At 38.4% G+C, this 23,085-nt stretch overlaps 1 protein-coding gene across 1 annotated transcript; it reads left to right on the forward strand.

Annotated features, from left to right (window-relative positions):
* Positions 1–254: 254 nt before the first annotated feature.
* LOC135252569 (mammalian ependymin-related protein 1-like) lies at positions 255–11,580 on the forward strand. The gene is made up of 3 exons (XM_064330799.1): positions 255–695; positions 5,722–5,930; positions 10,434–11,580. Exons 1-3 carry the CDS (start codon positions 454–456, stop codon positions 10,622–10,624), a joined length of 642 nt encoding a protein of 213 aa, XP_064186869.1. The 5' UTR covers positions 255–453; the 3' UTR covers positions 10,625–11,580.
* Positions 11,581–23,085: the final 11,505 nt, after the last annotated feature.

Here is a 23,085-nt window from a genome sequence, read left to right on the forward strand (position 1 = left end):
TTACACTGACATTACAGAGCAGTAACCCTGTGTGTATATATATATATATATATATATATATATATATATATATATATATATATATATATATATATATATATATACTTTGCTTTGTAATATAGGCTATATATATATATATAGCCTATATTACAAAGCAAAGCAAAAACCTATCATCTGTAATAGACGTGAGCATAACAAGGCACCCGTGCAAAAAACTCTTGGATTAAAGGAAGGAGTGATTCAGCACTTTGGTGTTGAACAGCTTCACAGAAAGTAATTGTTTTTCCGGCCGCTGCTGCTGTGCTATGCAGCGTTGCTACAGAGGCAATCGGGGGTACGGTGGAAGGAGCTGGCGCTATTCTCTGGCGGTCTAATAGCCTAACTTATTGGCAAGCCGAATTGATTTGATATTTTCTTCTCATATATTTGTTAGAAACCGTCAGACGTGCCGAAATGAACCGTTTTCTTTTGCCCACCGTTATGTACTGTCTTGTGGTTGTGGTAGCTTCGCTGGGCCACCCTAAGGTTGTCGCTCCCCCGGCTCAGCCTTGTCTTGCTCCCCTGCAATGGGAAGGCAGATCTGTGGAGTATGATCACAGTACAGGGCGGAACACAAGGGCCATGGTGTCGTATGATGGACAGAACCAGCGAATTAGGGTCTTGGAGGAGAAGAAAGGACATGTACCGTGTAAGAAGTACGTATAATTACAGCGTGTAGGTAGTCACATACGTGTTATTTTGGGCGTTAGAATTCAGAAAGAAAGCAGGCTCTCCGGTTTTGCGGCAGTATTTACCTGATACTCTGAAAGTTTAACATCGGCAAAAATTGTATTACGCGAATGGTCAATACCGATGCTATAAAATTTAACTCACTGGAGCAGGCATAAGTGTAGTTTTATTGTAAACTGTTTTCAAAGGGTTGTTGTTGTTCATGCTATACTGTTGCATCATGGGAAGTGTTGTTTTCAGGGTGCGATCCTCGTGAGTTCGTACATTCTATGGTTGCTCTAATGAGAGATCCTCGAGCTATGTTGTATAGAGTTCGATTTTACAGTAGTTTTTCATAAATTGATTTATTTATTTAAATTTACACAGGATTTTTCTAATTTGTCACACTAATCATGTTCAGCTGTACTGGGTAGGAGTGCAGATATACTGAACAAATCTAGTCCTGCAGCCACTGTGACATAACCGTGTAAGAACATTTAAATTGTTATTATGCAGAAATGAAAAACTAAAATAAAGCACTGAAGCACATTTTTGTGAAATCTTGTTGGGATTTTCTACATATTGGTAGTGGTATTATTTAAAACACAAACTGATAAGACACAGATAATTTTCAGCTTCCTTAATTTAATTCTAAGCATTACAAAACTGAATAACATACACTCTAGATGTTGGATGGCTCAGTAATACCTTCAGTCCCAGAGAGCTCTATTCATATCTATTTTGATGAAGTATGCATGGGGTTAAGCAAAAGTCATAAAGCCACAATCAAGGGGTAAGTATTCTACTGTCTGCATACCTGTGTGTCAGGGCTTGCTGCGCTCTGATTAACAGTGCCATATGGTCAAATTCAAATATAACTTTCCCGGCTACAGCTTTGAAAAGCTGTACTGTGCCAGAATCAACTAGTCAATGGCTTACTGTTGATTTACTGCCGTCTAACTCCATATTTTCTTATTTTATTATTTTGAAATGGTACGGAAGCTTTTTTCCTGAAATGGACAGTCCACTTTCTGGAAATTTTTTGATGTTATTTCAGTTTTAGTGTATGTTTCAATTGGCTCAGACAGTTTTTGTGCGCGATGAAGGATATTTCAGATGCTCACTGAAGTTTCTCATGACCTGCAGGCTTCACAGTGGCTGGTGTAAGAACATCAATGTGTTTATGGTTTAAAGCAATAAAATATGCTTCAGATAACTCCAAAGCAGCTTGTACAGGGACATTGTGCCTCAAGAGGTTGTATGTGTATATACTACCCTATTATTCTTTTTTTGATTACATTTGATCTCATATTCTTTTGGAATTGCTACCAGTGACGCATGTAGCCTGAGAGTGCTGCATTCAAGGAAAGAGAGAGAAGCTCCTTGAAGCTCCGCGAGAGAAGCTCCTCGAAGCAGCAACAAATGGCCAGGGCTGAAAATGGTTCCCGCTTTTGCAATTTTGACTAGCATAACAAAAGAAAACTCTTCATATCACTTTCACCAACTGCCATTAGACAACCCAAATCTATTGAAAATGTGGCTAGTTGTCCTCAAACTGGATGCAACCCAGTTCAGCTTCCCTCTTCGACCTCTGAGCCTCTATCATCTGAAAATACAGGGTCGAATAAATAAACGTTTGGCAATGTAGCTGAAACCCTCTTATGTTTCATAGTTGGAACTACCCCTTAGCTCCTCCTTTGACCAAGCCAGCTGAATCTAAACCCCTAACCTTGGAAGAGAAGAGATTGCACCACTTCAAATCCCAGAAGGAAAGAAATACCACCACAAAATAAAGACAGATTTTTATGTTTATAATTGTGAATAAACTATAAAATGAATGTGTTCATATGAATTGCCTCTGGAAACAATGTAGCTATAAAAGACACTTGAAGTTCCTTGAAGTGTTCTTTATTGCTTTAAACCGCAAACCCCTTGGTGCCCATATACTAGTCACTGTAATACCGGCAGCTCATTGGAAACTTATATTATTATCTAAATTGTCCTAAATCACACATGAACGTTGTCTGAGCCATTTGGAAACATATACTAAAATTAAAGTAGTATCAAAAACAAAACAATATTATAGGGATGCCTTCTTGGACACATTTTATGTACTTTTAGATGTAGGAGTTTCTAGCCAGGTTGGTTGTTTATTTTCTTTCTTTTAGCTTTTTAAAAAGGTTTATTCAGTTTATATGTGTTTGCTGACCAATTGCCGTTACTAAGAAAAGGCATCTAGACAATAGGTTTTTGAAATTCATAATTAACCCCCGACTCTTTCAGAAAACACTTACATTTAAAAAAAAAAAAAACCCTTCAGATTAGTTTAGCTTGAGGCATGAGGTTTCCTCCTGAGCACACGGTGATATATGTGCTGACTGACCACTGGTTCTGAGGCTGTCTTCTCAGGTTTCATCCGTTAATCCTATCTGCTGTTATTCCACAGGGCTTCATGTTAAATGTGTGGTCAAATTTAGCATAGCCCCATGTTCCTTTGACGTGATATGGGATTTAGGGTAGGAGTGATTGGAAGGTCATGGTTTCTAATATTCTTCACCGCCATGACTTGTAAACTCTTAACTGATTGTAATTATGGGAGGAATAGCTGATGGCAAAAAAAGAGGGAGAATCCATTGTTTTGCTTGTGTTGGACTGTGACTATATGGTAATTTTCCGGACTCAGACGTTGATTTGTTTGGGTCTCGGCGCTGAGGAGCCAAACTAAATCATCCTAAACCCAAAGCTGGTACAATCAGACAAAATCCCCTGTGACAGAATTTTTTTTTTTTTTTTGCTGCACACATCAAGTAAAACAATAAGTTCCCCAAGGAAAAAAAAAGAAAAAAGTTGCACAGGCATTCCTGAAAGCTCCTTAAATCACCCCTGCGTTGACGTCTGGCACCGTGGACGGGTGAGAAATGCGGGGCCGTAACGCCTGCGCTGTGCGCTGGTATCTGCCTGTCAGGGATGTGGAGGCGCGGGACGGTGCAGGAACCCAACAGGTGTGTGACGGCGGAAATATCCCGGGCCGCGTCTCCCTTAATCACCAGCCCACCGCTTTCAGCGCGAGACAATCCTCCTGCGAGACGCGCGTGAAGGCAGTATTAATAGGTGTGCTTGAAAAAAGGCCCCCGCTAAGTACATCAAGGCCGCTCTGGGTTTGTTTTTAGGTCTTGAGCCAAAGGCAGTAATAGGTAAGGGGCAGGGGGGTGGTGGCAGGAATTTTAACCCCTTCCAGTGTTTAGGCTACCGTTTCCTAAACAACGCTAAACTTCATCTGAACTTTTGCAGCGACAAAATATGTCCTTCGGTTGAAAATCGCTTTACTCCGTTTCTGTAGCTTGCTGACAAATAAGCACACAAAGACTGACAAAGAAAAATGTATGCATGATTTCTGTACATGTTAATAAATAATAATAAAACATGACAAACTGCACTTCAGAAATGCTAGATTTATTGTAATTTCTTAAGGCAAATGTCTAATATACCCCACTCAAAGGACACAGAAGTTTGTCTTGAAGGGAGATATACTGTCAAGAAATGTTTTGGAGTGCCTGGTTCCTCATTTGGCATGCTCAGGTCTGTAAATTGCACTATGGCAGCATGTGGGTGTGTTGTCTGCACAACGCTCACAAAGCCGTAATCTCACTAACATGCCCTCTTTAATGCAAGGGATTCTATAAATATGCCATTTGTCTTTGCCTACCTGTTGGCTGGAGAGCCTCCGTATGTTCTCTGGTTAGGAGGGAAACTGGAAAAGCCTTATCAGCATGGGGCCGTCTAAAAAAGTTTTTCCTGTGCAGTGGAAAACAGTGACCGAGCTGTATTTTTATACCCAACATTATTTTCAGGTCTTGTCCTTGGTAATGCTTCTTACAGGAGTCTGTCCTTGAAAAGTTGTCTAGCCACGTAGTCCTAAGCTAAGCAAATATGTTTCATCCGTTTCTTTTTCTGTAATTAGCTTCTGGTCGGCGGGGCTCTTTCGCACTTTTGGGATTCCTTTTTTGACAGGAAACCCGTCCTCCGTTGTAAAGGAAAGGAAAAAGGAGATTAAGATTTAAAAGAATATTTCTTTTTCTGTGGGATTTCCCTTTCTCTCTCGCTCCACTGCCTTCAGCTCTCTCTCAGGTCATAAAAAACTGGTCATAAAACTTATCCTTTGTAAAATAAGCGCTTCCAAAACAGGGCTGTTTTCCAAGGCTTCTCTGTGCTTTCTTTTAGAGTAAGTCACCTTATGCACCTGATTCCCCCTGACCCCCCCCCCTTCTAAAAACATTAAATAACTGAGCGTTTTCCCCACATTTAACTGGAAAAGCCCTGTCCATATCAAGAAATAAGAAGTACGTTTTTGAATGTAATGTGAGGATTTTAGTCAACAATTTTCATTGTGAATTTAATTGTCAATGGCAGGAGATATCTTGAAATCTCTGCTGATGCCAGGACATCTTAAATTTATATGTTGAATACGTTTTACTGACAATTTAACATTTGTTCTCAAACTAGCTGTCATCCTAGACTGTACTGAGAACATCTGTATTTCTTAAAGGTTATTAAAGACAGTTATTTTATTTGCGATTTGAACTAAAACAAAACGCATGTTTCTAATATCTCTGTAATGTACAGTAAATGTTATAAGTTGCACTTGGATGTGAATAATGTGCAGGAAAAAGCACTGGTTATGACCAGTTTGTAATCAGTCCATCTGCTTCAAGTGAGCTTCTCGGTACTAGGGCCAGTATTCTAGACCTCCCATAGCGTGTTTGGAACATTGGAACAGCCAGCAAACCAACATAAAAACAGTGTGGCTTACTTCACAACATTTCTGTGTGCATACGTTTAATAATGTCCTGTTATTAATTTAGTCGGGTGTTGTTTGTGGTCATCTTGTCATTCACAGTAGTACTAAAATACTTGGTGGTAGTGTCACATATGCGCCAGTAAAATTTGCAGGCAGAAATAGTATGTAGAAGTACTATTTTAGGATCTTTCAATAAACAAAATTTTTTTTTTCAGGTTCTTTGAATACATCTATCTTTACAAGACCGCCACGCTGTTCCAGATTGTGCAGAGTACCAAGCAGTGCGCTAAGCTTCCTCTGACTCAAGCCTGGGACCCCTACGATATTCCAGACAACTCCACTTACGAGGACCAGTATTTCATCGGCGGGCCGGGCGACATGATTGAGGTTCAGGAATGGTCGGATAGGAAACCAGCCCGCAAAAGTAAGTGACGTCTTGCCAAGATGGCAACTCCCTGGGGTGCCATAGACATTCTCATTGACTTTCAAATGGGATATTAAAATCAATTGACTTTTTCCCCATGAGACAGCCCTCATAAGGATTTGATTTGCATCATAAATAATTTTTGTTTTTATCCTGTCTGCAAATTATAGACATTTTATTAAATATTATGCATCCATTTAAAAGACAATGTATAAATGATGACTTAATTTTATGTAATTTATTTTACTAAATTATGTATTTTTTCCTTTCCCATATAGAGTGTAATGCAAATGTATTGGGACAGTTGTGTCAAGCTGGTTGTTTTCCCTCTGTACTAACCAAATTTGTATTTCAAATCAAACAATGACTGTGAGGCAAAATTCACAATATCTGCATTAATTTCATGTGGTTCTTTTGAGCAGACATTGAGCTATATTACAGCAATTCCATTCATTGAGTCAAGTCCCCCTATTACAAATTTACTTATTACATAAGTTTTGGGACAGATTGCCGTCAGCTGTTTCAAATTTCACAGGTTAACCACTCTATTTATTTATCAATGGAAAGCTGTGAGTGGGCATGGTTTATATCCTTTGGAATTGTTTGTAAAGTCTACTTTATAGGCAAGACAAGAAAACTGCAGATGAGGGCCAGAGAACAGAGTATAACAACCAGGAAAGCTGTGAGGATGAAATAAAAAATAAAAAAATCAATTCGAGCTATTGCAGAGTGTTTATGTATTCTAAAGTCAACAGTTTGGAATGTCCTAAACAAGAAACGAACTACTGGAGGGCTTAGGAATCACCAGTAATCAGAACTGTGAAAAAATCCTAAATGGTCAGTTTTAATTATTGCTTATGATTTCTCAATGCATTGGGGGTGAAATATCACATGTCACTGTACACTGAACACTGGAAGAAGCAAATTACAGCAGCTACACTTCCAGATGTAGACCTCTCAGGAACAGAAAGGCAAAATTGTAATTAGCAAAAAAAAAAGAACAAAGAAAACCCAAAGATAAACCTGATTAGTTTTGGAAACAAGTCTTATGGACAGATGAGACAAAGATAAACCTTTACCACAAGGAAAGGTGAGGATGGTCAAGAGGGACTGCTCTAGGCCCTCGGCATATTATTGCATCTGTCTAGTGTGGTGGAGGCAGTGTGATGGCTTGAGCCTGTATGGCTGCATCTAGGGCCGGTTCAATGGTCTTTATTGATCATGTAACCAGTGATGGCAGCAACAGAATGACAGCTGAGGTGTGCAGAAACGTGTCGTCCACCAACATTCAGAGAAATGCCACGAAACTCATTGGTCAAGACATTTATCACGCAACAAGACAATGACCCTGTATGCAGCAAACTTAACCAAAGAGCTTATCAGGAAGAAAAGGCGGAAGTGGTTGATGGCAGCAAACTTAACCAAAGAGCTTATCAGGAAGTGGTTGATGTGGTCCAGTCAGTCCCCAGATTTAAAACCAATTGAACAACAAACACCCAACAACTAAGAGAGGGAGCGGTAACAACTTGGCAGAGCATCTCAAAAGATCACATCGCAGTGATGTTGATGAGTCACAAACTCAAAGCAATCATCAAATGTAAGGGGTAAGCAATGAAATATTTACTTTGCAAGTCATTAAATTTATCAAAACCTACTTTGTCCTAATACGTATGCTGACCTGAAAAAATGGGGACATTGTTGTGAAATAGTTCAATGTCTGTAAAAAGAAAGACCATACGAAATGAATGCAGTCATTGTGGATTTTGCCTATAGTCATTTGAAATAAGAATTTGATTAGTAGAGAGGAAAAGCAACAAATTACATCCAACTGTTCCAATGCATTTGCATTAAACTGTAATACGATATCCTGACACAGGAAAATTCTAACGATCTTGATCAAATTATTTATAATTTTATTACATTGAAATATAGAGCCTCAGTGAATAAGGACTGCTAAAAAGGATTTTTAGCAACCTTGGTTCCAAAGGTTGCTCAAAAAGCATGTGTAAGTACAGCTGTGTTACATGTGCTGTTCCTTTGGAGGTCACGAGACTGGTTTGGAATGCCACCAGTGGGTCAGATTACAATGTCAAGACCTGATATGGAACAGTAATTAGAAACAAACTCATTAGGGCTGGCCTCTCCTGCATGGAACTATCAAGGCAATATTGTTTTGGGGATTTTTTTTACAGCTTGGATTTGTTTGTCTTGGGTTTTTATTTCCACAATTGTTCCAGTATTTTAAAATTTTAATGAATTTGCTTTAAGAATTTGTATAACAGAGACTATGTCTTTATATATAATTCAGTGCAATATACTATTCCTGCTGTAATGCATTTACAGAGGGGTCTGGGAGAAATTCCAGACTCAGTTTTGGGGAAGTTGAAATATGATCAAATCATTTTCAGTTGGACTTCTGTATTGCAATTGGGAAATAATCTTAAGACAAAGCTTGCATTGCAAAGGTCTGTAACATATGAAAGCATAGAGTCTGTTTGTCTCCTGGTCTGGTTCAGTGTGGTTAGAGAGAGACGTCTGTAGACCCCTAGACCAGTGTTTCTCAACCCGGAACCTAGGGACCCATTGTGAATGTTGGTTTTCGTACCATAATTATAAGCTCTGTGTTGTAATGAGCTGCTAATTGTTCTTAATTAGACACTTTTACAGCTGACTGAAGGACAATTTGCCTTCCTAAAGCCACGTTATCCCAGAAATAGCTATGTATGCCCTAAAAAAGAAGTGTCCCATATTCAGCTTCCATTTTTAATTGATTCGATTACATACTGACACGTGAAATCAGTCCCATTTACTGAGCGTGTGGAAACCTGAAATCATCTGTGTGAAATGAATTGAGTTTACTGACAGCGAATGCCCATAAGCCAAGCACACATTGTGTTAAAATAAGTTTGACCACACAATTATTGTAGAACTTAAACACATTTCAAACGACCTTACTTGATCAAGAGATTGGCTTTGACATAAACCAGCGCACACGGGCGGATCCCCAGGGCCGAGGCTGAGGGACACTGCCCTATTCGGCAGGCACCGAAAGGTAAAAAAAAAAAAAAAAAAAAAGGCCGTCGGTTCTTTTTTTGTGAGAGAGCGGGCTCTTGTCATGTTTTCCCACACAAGTCAGGTTCCTGGGAAGTGCATGCGAAGAGCATTCTCACAGCTGTTTTTAGCTTTTGCTCCAGCTGAGGAAAAGGAACGGCGGGCCCTTCGTGGAGCCGTCCAAAGTATTTTGATTTTGTCTCACGGATGATAAAGCGCACCCTCTGCTATCGCGGTGAGCCCCGGGTTCCCGCTCCACCGGCACGGCAGACCGCGCTCTTTCAACGTCCCGCCCTGGGGAACCCCATATTGACAAGCGTTTGAGGAAGCCCCCCACACCCCCCACCCCCCCAAGTTGATCTACTGAAGTAGGCGTCAGGGGGTTCCCTTAGGATACCCTTCCAAGTGTACAAGTAAATGAACAGGCATTGTTTTCCTTAGCAACGCGTGCATCACACTGTAGTATCCAAGGGAAGCTTCCTCCCTCAGGACACTGGGCCCATTATCATGGGAGAGATTTCCTAGCCGCCTTCGGCTGTTTAATCTTTTGCAAACCGATTACCGCTTGTTTGTACAATGTGTGGGCATAGCGACATGCATTTTGGTGAATAACAGCACTAACTGAACCAGTCTGGGTCACTGGCATAAAACACAGCTCTGAGCAAATGGCTTTCCGTGTAAATGAGTTTGAAGCTGGGGTTCAAGTCCATTAAAAATGAACTTCTTGAGATGACACAATATGCAGTGACTTAATTTATCCTAATTCCATGTTAAGGCCTCAAGGCCAAAGTAAATTATTTTACACTTTGATGACAGCATTGCAATGTTTCAGGCTATGTAGTTCAAATCTTCAAAAGAAAATATGATTCATATTTATGGTTATAAATGTTAAAGACACCAAAGAAATGTTAGAAAAGCCTATGAAAGTAGGGAGACTCTTTTATGTTTTACAACCACAAAGTTGAAGATGATTCAATTTAGTCTTAGTTGCATGTTCCAACTGGATGATTTAAAAAATAAATTACAAGCATAACATAGTTATATGATTGTTGGATGTAGAATCAATTATACCAACAGTGTCAACTGATACTTATGAAAACTGATGCCATAGCTACGGTTAATGAACAATTTTAGAAATAAGGATGGGAAAAGCTACAGAAGAAATACAGCAGGAAATATATCCTCACATAAGAAACAAATTTAATCTCTGCAGTTCATAAGCTGCGCATTGATTAAGCTTTTAGAGGGTGCTGTAACATTAAATGACCTTCATTGGAAGTTTGATATCCCTGTAGTACCTCAGTCGGTTTTAATGGTGGGGGGTCATCATGGCTCATACTTGTTGAATAAAACAGGTATATCATTGACCCAGCACGTTTTTGTATTCAAAATGTCGCCCTTTGGACCACGCGTTGCCCCGGCCCGACGGCAGATGTTCTCTTTCCTTCACAGCGGAGGCCTGGGTCGGTGTTTACACTGTCAAGGACTGTTACCCAGTGCAGGAGACCTACACCCGGAACTACAGCGTGACCACCTCCACCCGCTTCTTTGATCTGCAACTTGGCATCAGCGACCCGGCCGTCTTCACCCCGCCCAGCACCTGCCAGTCCGCGAGCCCGGAGAGGATGAGCCGGGGCTGCTGATTCCTAGGGCACCGCCTCTGGCACCTGCGTCATCTCTCACACCCACAAACACTTAGCGCATAAAGAAAAACAGCTAGGTGCTGAAGGAAGGCCCACTGACCTACTGTACTATTGGGAGAATTATACGAGCGCTTGGGATACTAATAAACCCGGTTTATTGGATTTAAAGGTTTGTAGGAAAAAGTTCAGTCACTGAAAAATATGCCGGGTCTGAATTCTTGATTCGTGGTGTAGAATATTATAGGAGTCATTTACAAGCTTGAGTCAAAACTGGAGGCGCTGTGTATTTGCGCAATTTGTGCATCGTTTCAAAATAATATATTTAAAACGTTTTTCCCCTGATGAAGGTTGAAGAGTTTGAAAGTTTTTTGTCTTAATATATTTGTTGATCAGCCAGGTAAGCAACCCAGTGTGTGGCCTATCTTCTAAAATTAGATGGATAGAATTTTGAATTATTTTGTCTTTTACTTCCAGTCCTCCACAGCCAAAAAGCTGAATATAATGATCCACTGACAAAGGAAATCCTTTAGAAGCAACTTGTGACCTTAATTGTATGACCTTATAATACTAGAAGGCCTTTTTTTTAGTTTGTGTGATGGTATTGTTCAGGAATGATTTTATTCCATGCTTAATGTAAGAACTTTCCATGCTAACAATATATTCATAACCTGCTGAATTCACTAAATGTTGCACTATTTTTTGAATGTGTTTTAGAATCCTAATTTAAAAGATGAAAGTGTCATTTATTTTGAACTCATTAGATAGGATTTGTTTTGTTGTAGTATGCATTAATACTTAATTGGTACCTTGATGTGTAGCAAATAAAAAGATAATATTACATAGTTTTTTTTGCATTTTGCACAGCACACATTGGAGATGGGTGTTGAGATGATGTCAATATTGTGGCACACAATCAGATGTGATGTATTCGATCCAATAAAATATTTGTCTGGTTACTTGCATTTGTCTGGTTTTTATTATCATTAAACAAATGAGATTTGTGGACATGTGGGTGGTAGTCCACACTGAATCATCAACACATAATTTTCATTACTTGTTCCATATTGGAAGGGGGGGGGTGGAGAGAGATTACAGGTAAACAGTAATAGTTTCGATCCTTTTGAGATTCATCCATTAACGAGACAGATTACTTTGTGTGGTGTATTGCAGTTAGCACCACAATCAACTTCCATGCACTATAAAAAAAAACCAAGAGGAAGAACTACCCCTTGAAATGATGTTTTCTGATTCCAGCATTATGGTCCCTTGGTGTCAGGTGTGTGCCTAAAAATTCAGAGGAGATACTTGAATGCAAGTTATTCATTCATTCATTCATTCATTCATTCATTCATATCTTTCTGCTAAAGTTAAAACATAATGAACTTTGCAACAATTAAATACCATTGTCTTATCTTTATAAAGCGATCCCACACTGTTTTTTATTCAACGTAACATTTATTCAATGTCACAATGCAACAAAAAGAAATACCTCCAAGTCTTCAAAATAATTGAGAAGCCCCATAGAGCGTACATAGGAACTGGAGAGGGTAGGAGGGGCCAGGCAGTGAAGCCTAAGAAGTAATGGGAAACAGCCTGTAGGGCAAAAGAGCTTACCACCCATTGAATTCATTGTAGACAATCAAAATGATTTAACAACCAAAGAATACCTCATCGGTCAATGTTTTATGATCATAAATTTCATATGCGTAGCAGTTTGTGAAACAATTGTTGTTTTGGTCCAGAAGTGTTTGGAAAATATTAATTAAAATGTACATATTATATATATGTATATATGTATTACATATTTTCACAATCTTCATATACAATATACCAATCATTAATTACTTTTCAGAATATCATTGGGGAAATTTTTATTTTGCCTGCAAAAGTCTGATGACTACCATTCACTTTAATGGGAGTTCCACTCAACAGGTGCAGCGCAGGCTTGCTTTTGGGGCTTCACACGTTTGGATTGGTTGAACGTGTGTTTTCCTGTGGAGATAAATATGCAGGCCTATGAGACAAACAGTCAAAAAGTCAACCTAAACGGGTGCTCCTGTTTTTGAGAGAGGAGTACAGTATGACTGCAGACTAAAATGAAGTAGCACAGATGTGCTTGAAAAGGTAAAAGGGCATTGTGTTATTGAGGGCACTTGGGATTCCTCCACCATTTGCTTTGATGAAGACTTGCAGCTGAACAAACTGGAAAGAGTAGCAGTGTCATTTGATGGTGGGCAAGATGAGCCATGCTTCACATGCCAGACCTTCCCCTCCTCAGACATCATATTTTACCCCTCCCACCCCTTCAGGCAGTTTGTTTTGCTCACGAAAACCTCTAAAGGAAATAGAAATAAATCATAAAATGGAACTACTAAATAATAAATAAATATATCATAAATGGAACTACTAAATAAATTTATAACAGGAAATCTATAATCACTGATACATTATAACACCCAGTCTGTCTCAAGTACATGAGTCATATTTACTTTCCTTTGTGTTTTTTTAAACTGTGTTTAGATTTTTTTTTAAAAATCTTAAACTATACATATGTTGGCGCCCTACAATTATTATGTTACATACATATATAAGTAAATACCATTTACTGACAATAACCTATACCTATAGAACAATTAAGTAAGGGAAATGCTTTATTTGACAGTCTAAACACACACGAAGGTGATGACCCTTGCAATATCTATTTAAATGCCTCAAACCAATAAGTTCCCATCCATTTTCTAGTTTGTCTATTAATTAATTTATTTATTTATTTATTTATTTATGTAATTATTTTCACTTACGCTTTTTAGTGTTTCATACTCTCCCGAGTATCAAGAGAGAGAAAAACATATCCTGTAATGTGTTTTCCTGTAACTGCTACTTAGTTGTTAACACCACACTTTCACCGCCACTCTTCAGTTGGACATGGCATACATCTGGACTATGTCGTATTATACCGTATTATACATAATTATGCAGTAAGATGAGACTTTGTTTTCACATCCGATATCAGGTTTGTTATGGGAAAATTTCCGTCTTAATTTCAGTCTGATTCTTGGCATCAAGCTGTCCTCTTCTGTGGTAAACTGGATTTGGCAAAACAAATGCGATTTCCAACAATACGAGGGAGACAACATGTTCTGAATTACGTTGGTTCCCTCGTGCCGCTTGGGTGTTCTCGGTCTGCCCGAGTCTGCACTTACTCTTGAAATAGGACAATTTCAGTTTTTCCACAGTCTCACTTTTATCCTAACTTTGTCTATGTTGGCACTGACTATTTATTTTATACAGGAAGCAGCTCCTAAATCAATAACAGTTTCACTGCAAATTTTAAAATCAGACTGACATCTTCCATGCACTGTTTGAAATTCCACTGAACACATGCATTATAAATAAAGCAGCAAACATAAAATGCACTGAAATGTGTATTAAATTTAAATTCATTTTCAATATGCTATGAATCAATGGCCTCCAATACTATTGGCACACTTTATAAGGATGACCAAAAAGGCTGCATAAAATAAATAGATAATGATAGACAATAATAGATAATAAAACACAGATAATGAGCTATTGTGAATGCAAAAAAAAAAAAAAAAATGGGACAACTGTGTTATATTCTTTGATATTAATGTCTTGATTTTCCAAAGTGATAGGTGTAAAAATAGTCATCTGAGTGATGAGTCATCTTCAATGCTATTTTATTATAGTGATGAACATGTTGGGGGACTTTTGACCTTTATCATTATCAGAATCTTTAAAGATCCTTCAGATCACATACAACTTTGATTACTAAAGACATTCAACCTTAATAAAAATGCTCCTTTAGTATAAAAGGAAGTTACAATGCTTAGTTGCATGAAGATCATTGAAATTCATATACAAAGAATTTAGAAATATATTATATTTGATTTCTTTCTTTCTTTCTTTCTTTCTTTCTTGGTAGTTGAATGAGGTAATTTTGTTCAGAGGTTTTCATTTCAAATATAAAAAGCCCAAGACAATCCAGTTCAGTGAAATATAGCACTCAAAATCCCAACACGAAAGTCCCAAAAATAGACCTACACCATACAAGAAACGGACTGTATCCCAGAGTGTCCTCTTCGCTATTATCAGACATTTCCCTCTCTCTTCTCGCATGCAATTAGGAATTACTTTTTGCACTGCTCAAGCATAGAATAAAATGTAAGAACATTATTGAACATCTGGATAGCCAGTGGCCTGTACATGACAATTAAAATTTCTAAAGGAATTTCACATCGTAACTTTTTTACTTGACTATTGAGTTACCAAGCATTTATCAAACTGTTATTCACTAATAAGACAGATAAACTGGCAATAAAGTACAGTATGTCATATAATGTATTTAAAGAGAAACTCCAGTGGTCTGTGTGTGTATTTTCGCGCTTGCATGTGTGTTTGTGTGTGTGCCTGTGTGTGCGTGTGTGTGCGTGTGTGTGTGCGTGCGTGTGTGTTTGTGTGTGCGTGTATGCGTGTGTGTGTGTTTACAAGTCGAATTTTCAAAGGAACAGCTGTGTCTAATTTGAGAGAAGAGCTGGAAAGTCAAAAAGTCATTTGTGGTCAAGAAGATTACAAAATGGTATTAGGACAAAAAAACAACCCCATGAGTAATAAAAATTATGGGAATGAATGTCAGAGTCCTGTTACACTAGTCTAAGCCATGAACTTGAACAAGGAACAAAACGATGGAAATGCCAACAAACAAAAGTGATGTAACAACAAAAAATTGAAAAATAAAATAAAAAGTGATATTGGTAGTAGTAAATGTGATCATGAAAGCAATCATTGCTATTACTAAAGTTGTTTGAAATAGTGGTCCTGATTATCAATAAATGCAATCAAAATAGCTGATCCTCTTAATAATAGTAATGCTGGTGGCTATAATTTATTATATTCATTTAGATGAGTGCAAAACATGATGCTATAGAGCATAGATGTTATAGAATTAATAGTCTGGACTTGTTAATGTTAATGTCTTTCAGTTAATATCATTACATGTATGGGTTAATCATAAATTGAGGACTGTCTTAAAAAGAAACACAGACGGTATACCCCTCACAACTGTTTAAGAAAATACACTTTGTGAAATTGTGAAATGTTACTGTTTCATATAAAAAAGCAAATTAAAAAGTAAAGGGAAGTCATATATGCATGAAATAGTTAACCTACTCAATACCAGTAAACTACAAACTACATCCCTTAAATGTAGAGCCCAATCTTCTTTGTTCACTAGATGGCATAAGCTGCAACATTAGCCACCAGCAATAACCCATCAAAATGTTCACCCTTGTGGTGTGTGGCTTGGTCTTTAGCAAACAACATGCAACTGTTTTCCCACATTATTCTAATGTAACAATATCTGACCAATGTAAGAGCATATGACCAACAGTCACATCTAGTCATAATAGATATATTGACTGACTGTGGGCTAATGCTAGTAGTTGGCCATCTCATATGTTACTCATAGTTGACCCTGGATGGAGATACTTCTGGAGAAAATTGATGGGGACCTTTAGAATGAAAAAACTGGTTAATGAATGCTGAGATAAGTAATGTGGCATTATGGACCAATGCTGATTGCTGATCAGTTACAGTAAGTTCATTATAGCACCACAAACAATGTGGCAGAATTGGTCCCCTACAGTAATCATCGGCTGACAATAACTGACAATATCCAACACTGAACCGACTGACAAGGAAAAATATTTTTCCAAAACAATACTGGGGAAATAGTGTTTTCATAAGGATCTTCAATTTGTCCATAAAACAGTAGGATACACACTGGGCAAATTATAGATAGATAGATAGCCCCGCCTGTGCAAGGTGTTTCATACGCATTGATTCAGTAAAGATCTGTATCAATGGAAAGTAAAATAGCAAATAAACTGTAGGTTGTGTGTACTGCAAAGCAAAAGAATAATATAATGTATATCACAGATGTATATGAAGAGAACGTGCGAATTGCAGAGGGCAGGGGTTAATCCTCTTTAGTCTCTTTCCAGGATGCCATTGTAAATAAGATTCTGATCGTAACTGACCTGCTTGATAAAACAAAAGTTTGATTTAAAAAAATGAATTAATTAAAAATAACAAAACCTGAATGTTATCCATCTCATAGTTTTCTGGAAATAAAACATAATTCACATAATTCACATAAGTTATGGATGAGAATTATAATAGACTGCAAAATAATCATATTCTCACAGTGTTCTATTCTTGGTTTATCATATTGAGTTACAATTTGAAAAGATCTAAAAGTTTTCCCTGGAAAATGTTACAAGTTCACAGTGTGCTTCTTTCATTTGCTTTGGAACATTTCAGTTGTGCAATAAAGCATGTGTTTTTTGTTTGATTTGCACACTCCCTTATCCCTGGTGAACGACACTCACTGGCTGCATGAGCAAATCCCTGTTTTGGTTTTAATACATTTGGCATCAGAGTTTTTAGTTCTAATCTCAAAATTCACAGTCACTGTCTGGTTGATGGTGAAGACTACCAAAGGAGGATAAAATATTGAGGATGATCCTTGAAGCTTTTGTATTCCTTTTATTCCATAATCATGCTTGTTTCCATTTCATACTTTATTCTGTCTGCACAAAATAATTCAACCATAATAACAATGTATCAATCCGCTTTAGTTACACTGCTGAGGAAACTTTTCTAATTTTCATTGCTTCATTAAAATGGATTTTATTGGGAGAATTATGGCTGTCATCTAGCAAAATCACATAAAACACATTTTAGGAATAGACGCTTCTACTGTACCGTAGGTTTTAGACAGAGGAAGGAATAAGCTGTATCTGTGCAGAACCTGTTTTGTTGCCTGTTGCTGGTGGGCCTTTGGGATGTTGGGTCATTTTTTTGTTCATCAGTGTAATCTATGTACTAGCTTCTTATTGAGTTAGCTCTGAAATTAACAAACTGATTCAGACATTTATTTTCTGGTTCTTTATGGAAGTGCATGTACTGTAAGCATATTTTCACAAACTATTTTCTCATATGAACACAGCTTTGCAAGAGTGGAGCTGTGTGCAGACTGATAGGTGTCACGATGAAGGTGTAATCAGTTGTATCAGTTGTGGAAGAATCTCCAACATCTCCAGGTTTTTTACTGTTGTTGCTAAGTTTCAATTATAGAGACATATTAAGTGGTATAGACCCTGTACTTTTTTCAACTGCTCTCTTCTTTATATAATTGTCAATTTTCTATCGATTTAACTAAATATGGACATTACAAGAAAATACTAGAAATATCAAATCCATCAGTAATGTGAATGAGAAGAAGGGAGACCATTTCCCCTGAACACCTGCCCTATATTTATACAGGGGCTGCTAGAAAGCCAGTCATTTGTGGCTGGACACTGTAATGTGTGTTCTTCTAGCACATGACAGGCCTGACTTTGTTCCAGGGTTGTCTTATTTGTACCTAACGACCCAGACTGGAGAACAAAGAGTAACCGTGGGGACTCCTCTTTAAGCGCAGAAGGAAATGTTACATCTGTACCTCCATCACGTATTGTAGCACAGCCAGCCGAGGACCTCCTTGGAATTGCCAAAGAAAACATTTGTCTTTTAAGCTTCCTGCACAGGGCAGGATGGGTTTCCACGGCAGCTGCTATCGACTGGAGCTGCGCGATCGTTTTTAGGAATCAGCTGGAGAGCACCTCGTGTCCTCGCGTGGCGCGGCCAAGTCAGGTGGAACAAAGGACCACCTGTTCCCTTTTTAAAAATGCTTCTCCTCATAACAGTCACCATGACAACATGGTTCTGATGTGGTTACCATGTTTGGGGAATAATGCCCTGTTTTCTGAATCTGAAATCCCTGTTTCCTATCAGGGCAACTGGAATATAACTTATATACAGAGGTGAAAAATCCAATTTCAGAAAGTAAAAGGCCTCCCCACTATTTTGTTCCAATCATCTGGATTTGCTAATTAGCACAATTATTTAGCCAGGAGGTAGAACTAATTAGTGAAATTAACTGACTGAGTTTCTACCTCTGGTTATATTATACATTTGAACAACGCCCAAGAGTATAAAGTCAGATACAATAGCTGCTTCTGGTAAATAACTAATGCTTTTGAGCGATACTCAACTTTTTCCAAGTCTGCCGAAACAGTCAGTGCCTACAACTGACATTTGTAGAAGATATTTTTAGATTACTTGAGCTCTATGGATCATGGGATATGAAGTAACATGCATGTAATTTTAAGGAGGTCTTTTGGGTCAACTTGTACAGCCCAGCTCCACTCATAGGTCATCATTGCCTTTGAATGCCAGCTGGCGGAGGATCTGACCTCACACCGCCAATGTAGCGTGGCTGACAATGTGTTCGAGCATTGAGTGGCGCTATGGCAACCCTGGAAAGAGAGAAAAACTTGAGACTCGAACTGACGACAGTGCCTTTTTATCACCGGAGAAACCTGAAAGATTTCTTTTAAAGGAGTGGGGCATTTTTCTTTTTCAAGGAAGAAACGGCGAATGTGCTGGCCAAAAACAAATTCATGCCCCAAAAGCAAATATTCCTTTTTGCCTAATCCCATCATTTCAATCTCATTATTTAAGTCACTTTAGATTCAGTTTTCTGTTGCTAGTACCTGTTGACTGTCATGACTGTCCAGTGAAAATGACATGAAACTAAAATACATAAAATACTACAGCAAGTTTCTGGTGCATCGATTTGCTCCATGCTTTGCAATCAAAGCCTGGCAGTTATGACTGTGGCAAGGAGTTCCATGGGACATTGGGACATAACTCCCAGAGAGGGGGGAATTCAGGGTGTACCCGCACTTTACTACACTGTACCCCACATTACCGCAAGTTCACACATAAGTGCACTAATCCTGGAGCCATGCTGTTCCATATATTAAGTCCAGCTGTTGTATTGTAAATATACAACAGAGGCTTATTTTCAGAGGTGGAAAGACCAGGGGTCAGAAAGTAAAAGTCGTGCCAAGTGCTTCTTCCACCCATGAACTCAGCCAGCTCATTACACTAATTACTTGAACGTCCTGGCTGAAGAATTGTGCTAATTAGCAAATCCAGGTGATTGGAATAAAATAATAGAGAAGATCTTAACTTTCTGAACCTGGACCTTCCACCTCTGCTTATTTTATGAAATGTAACAAAGCAAGGAGCGTAAGTGTTGGCACCACTTAGATTCCAGCAATTCTCTTAAAAACAGTAGTAAAACCTTCAAATACAAAATAAGCCATGAATCATGACAAAAGTATTTTAAACACTTATTTTTTAATGCAAATTCCAACCCTATTGTAAAGGACATACCTGGATTACTTGATAGCTATTATCTCAAATGATTATTTATAAATATGAGATATACAAAATAATTGTTGTTTTGTTTTTAAACAAAGTTTTACTTAAATTTCCCTTAAGTTTATCATCAAGTAACATTTCTCAGTAACAGCAATGTCTTTCCCCTTTCAATGACTTTGAGTAATGACATGATAGTTCATTTAAATACGGAGCTCCATTGGGTGGCATGTTGCTGACAGCTAAACAGCGTGTTATTATTAATGCCGTTGGTTCTATGAATCCTGGAAATTTTCCATCAGAATCTCAACAGAGCGCTCAGCAATTACTGGCTATTTTTATGAATAAGCTCCCCTGACTGGCTGTCCTGTTTCCATCTGTCTCCGACATTATCCGTTTCGTTATTTATTTGCTCAGCAGACACCATTATCCGCATACTTGTTCACAGCTGGACATTCGCAAAAAAGTCAGGGTGAGCTCCTTGCTCAAGGGTACAACAGCAATGTTCATCCCAGAATTGCAACCTGAAACTGTCTGTTACAAAACCTAGTACCATAACCTGTGGTCCACATTGCTGTTGGATGGATATGTCATGGTTTTTCTTATGCTTTGTGTTTTTTTTTTGTTAAGGTGCTTGATGTGTAGGCCTCAGAATAATAGATGCATAACATGCGCACAGACTTGCAGAGGTAAAAGAATAATGGGGACTAGAATTAATTTGTGGCAGTTTGTCAGGCAAATCCACAGAGCATTTGTGAACATCCCCTGCAATGTCTTACAATGTCCATATAAAGCTTGCTTGAGAGTTTGGACAAAGATTTATGGCAGGTAGCTGTGAGATAAGGAACTATGGTCACATACATAACCCCATCTGCTTTCACAATGTGCTAGCATTTCTTGTATAGAAATTTGCTGTTGCTACAGCGCTTGCAGCAAGCAAAACCACTATCTGTACTAAGCCTGTTTTCCTCTAAGAACTCATGTGTCAGTATAGAGGCTGCTAAATATATACAACCACTTTTGTGCAGTCACGTTAACGAATTGGAGAACACATACTTCTCAGAAGGCAAGCATGCTTTGGCTGTTTGATAAAATTGTTTTTTTTATCTTGAAAAATTGATATGCAGCTCAAGGAACTTCCTGGCAAAAATGTACTAATTAGTGTAGTACACTATTCGGGAGGTTTGCATCACGGCTGGAATGCTGGAGTAGTTGTGCATTTGGGAATACATTTCTCTTAGGATAGCTTACTTCGAAAGTATGCCTGAGGAAAAGAGGGTGGCAGGTCAATCTTCCAGGTACAATAGTGAAAACTAGTGAGAACTGTACTTCATCATTATGCAAGAGCACAAGTTTGTGAAATTTAATTAAAGGTGCAGTATATACATTTGTAGAAACGATCAAGAGAGCGCTAAAAGCTGGTCATTTTTGTCAGTTTTTGTCAGATTTTTCTCTTGTTTTGTCTTGTGCTAGCTAGCTATAGAACTATCTCTGCTCTTACTGTATCTGTGTAGCCCTGCTCTGCTTGCTCTGACAGTGCTGTGAACATGCAACAGGACTGACAGGCAGACAGAGAAGCCTCCGTGCACAAAAATGTCCTGATTATTTGATAAGACTCTGGCGGGGTGAAATTGGGAGTGGTTGATTTCAGAGCCTGGAGCAATCAGGGAGACCGTATTTTCAGCTTTTCATTTACTGATATCTGTCAGGATGCGAAGGAAATTTAACCAAATATGAACAAAAGTGTTCTGAAACGAACTTACGTACTGCACCTTTAAATTTGGAACACATTTGATAATGTAGTCACAGCGTCAGAATACTTTTGACCTTACAGAAGTGTTACTGTGGTGATGTCTTTTTTTAGGCCAGCACAGGTCTTTCTTCCATCATGGTTTCTCTCGGCAGATTTCCAATGTTTATTCCCATCAAAATTTCAATTTCTGCAGAAAATAATGTCTGTGGTTAACATAAACTTAAGGGAATTTCACGTTTTGTTCTACAACATAAATTACACCTAATATACGCATAATATCTCAACCGTGAATTTCAAAGCTGTTATAGCTTTAAGATTAGAGAGGCCAGAGGCAACACTATTGGGCGTTTGGACTTTAAATTGCAAACTATTCCAAAACCGCAAATGCAATATCCTCCTCCTTCCTCCTCCTTTCTTTACAAAACCCCCCTGCCAGACAATAGGAAACAGGTGCTGATACCCAGGTGTGAATGGGATGCTCTCTTGTTCGACACACTGTTCAGGAACTGAATGACAGATGCTTTAATATGAATTGCTGGGTCAAGTCTATCAAAACTAATTTCACACATATAATCACATGAAATTAATTCAATGCAATTGTTTGATGAAAATGATTTACTTGGATTATTGACTTCGGTGTGGGTATCAATAATTGTGGGCATTGTAGTAGTAGAAATTAAAGGTTTATAGGTTCATGGAGATAATGCCTTCACCATACTTTCAGTTTTTCACTGAAACCACTGGATAAACTCTCTATAGACTACAGGATGGCAAAATCACGCAAGCAAATGGCAGGAAGCTTGACTTCATCATGGACCTGGCGTGCGAGCTGTGTGAAAATGACATGAAGTCGCAGACAGAAGCAGCAGCCGCCAGATCAACCATGGTCACATCATCATTTTGCGCACCCATCACTCCTGGGAAGAAAACGCAGTACCAGGTCTATATATGCAAATATGCAGGATAGAACACAGCTGGTGTTTGGCTTCCTTGCTTTTCTGTATCACTTATCACCTGTATTTAAAGTCATTTAAATTTTGCATTTAATTATTAGAGATTTTAGTTGACCAGATTTATAGCTATGGCCATTTCAACATTTACACATAATGGTTCTCTTGCATTACTATTGTATTGTATCATCATCATCATCATCATCATCATCGCCATCACAATAGTGGCTACTGTAAGAAGAGTGGAGCTACTTCAATTGAGCATTGCCTCCACTGATATTCTGCTTTGACATTTCCTTTCCCACTCTGTGAAGGACAAGTGAGAGCAAATTTCCCAAGCCCACCCAGCTCTAATAGCTCTGTGCCCCATGGAGGTTTGGAAATGAGGCATTAAAGCAATGCTGTATTCAGTCAGCCACTTGGCATCGGCTTCGCCTTCACCGGTTTTTTTCCTTCGTGATTTATCT

Source organism: Anguilla rostrata, chromosome 4 (genome assembly GCF_018555375.3).
Source record: "Anguilla rostrata isolate EN2019 chromosome 4, ASM1855537v3, whole genome shotgun sequence".
Taxonomy (NCBI): domain Eukaryota; kingdom Metazoa; phylum Chordata; class Actinopteri; order Anguilliformes; family Anguillidae; genus Anguilla; species Anguilla rostrata.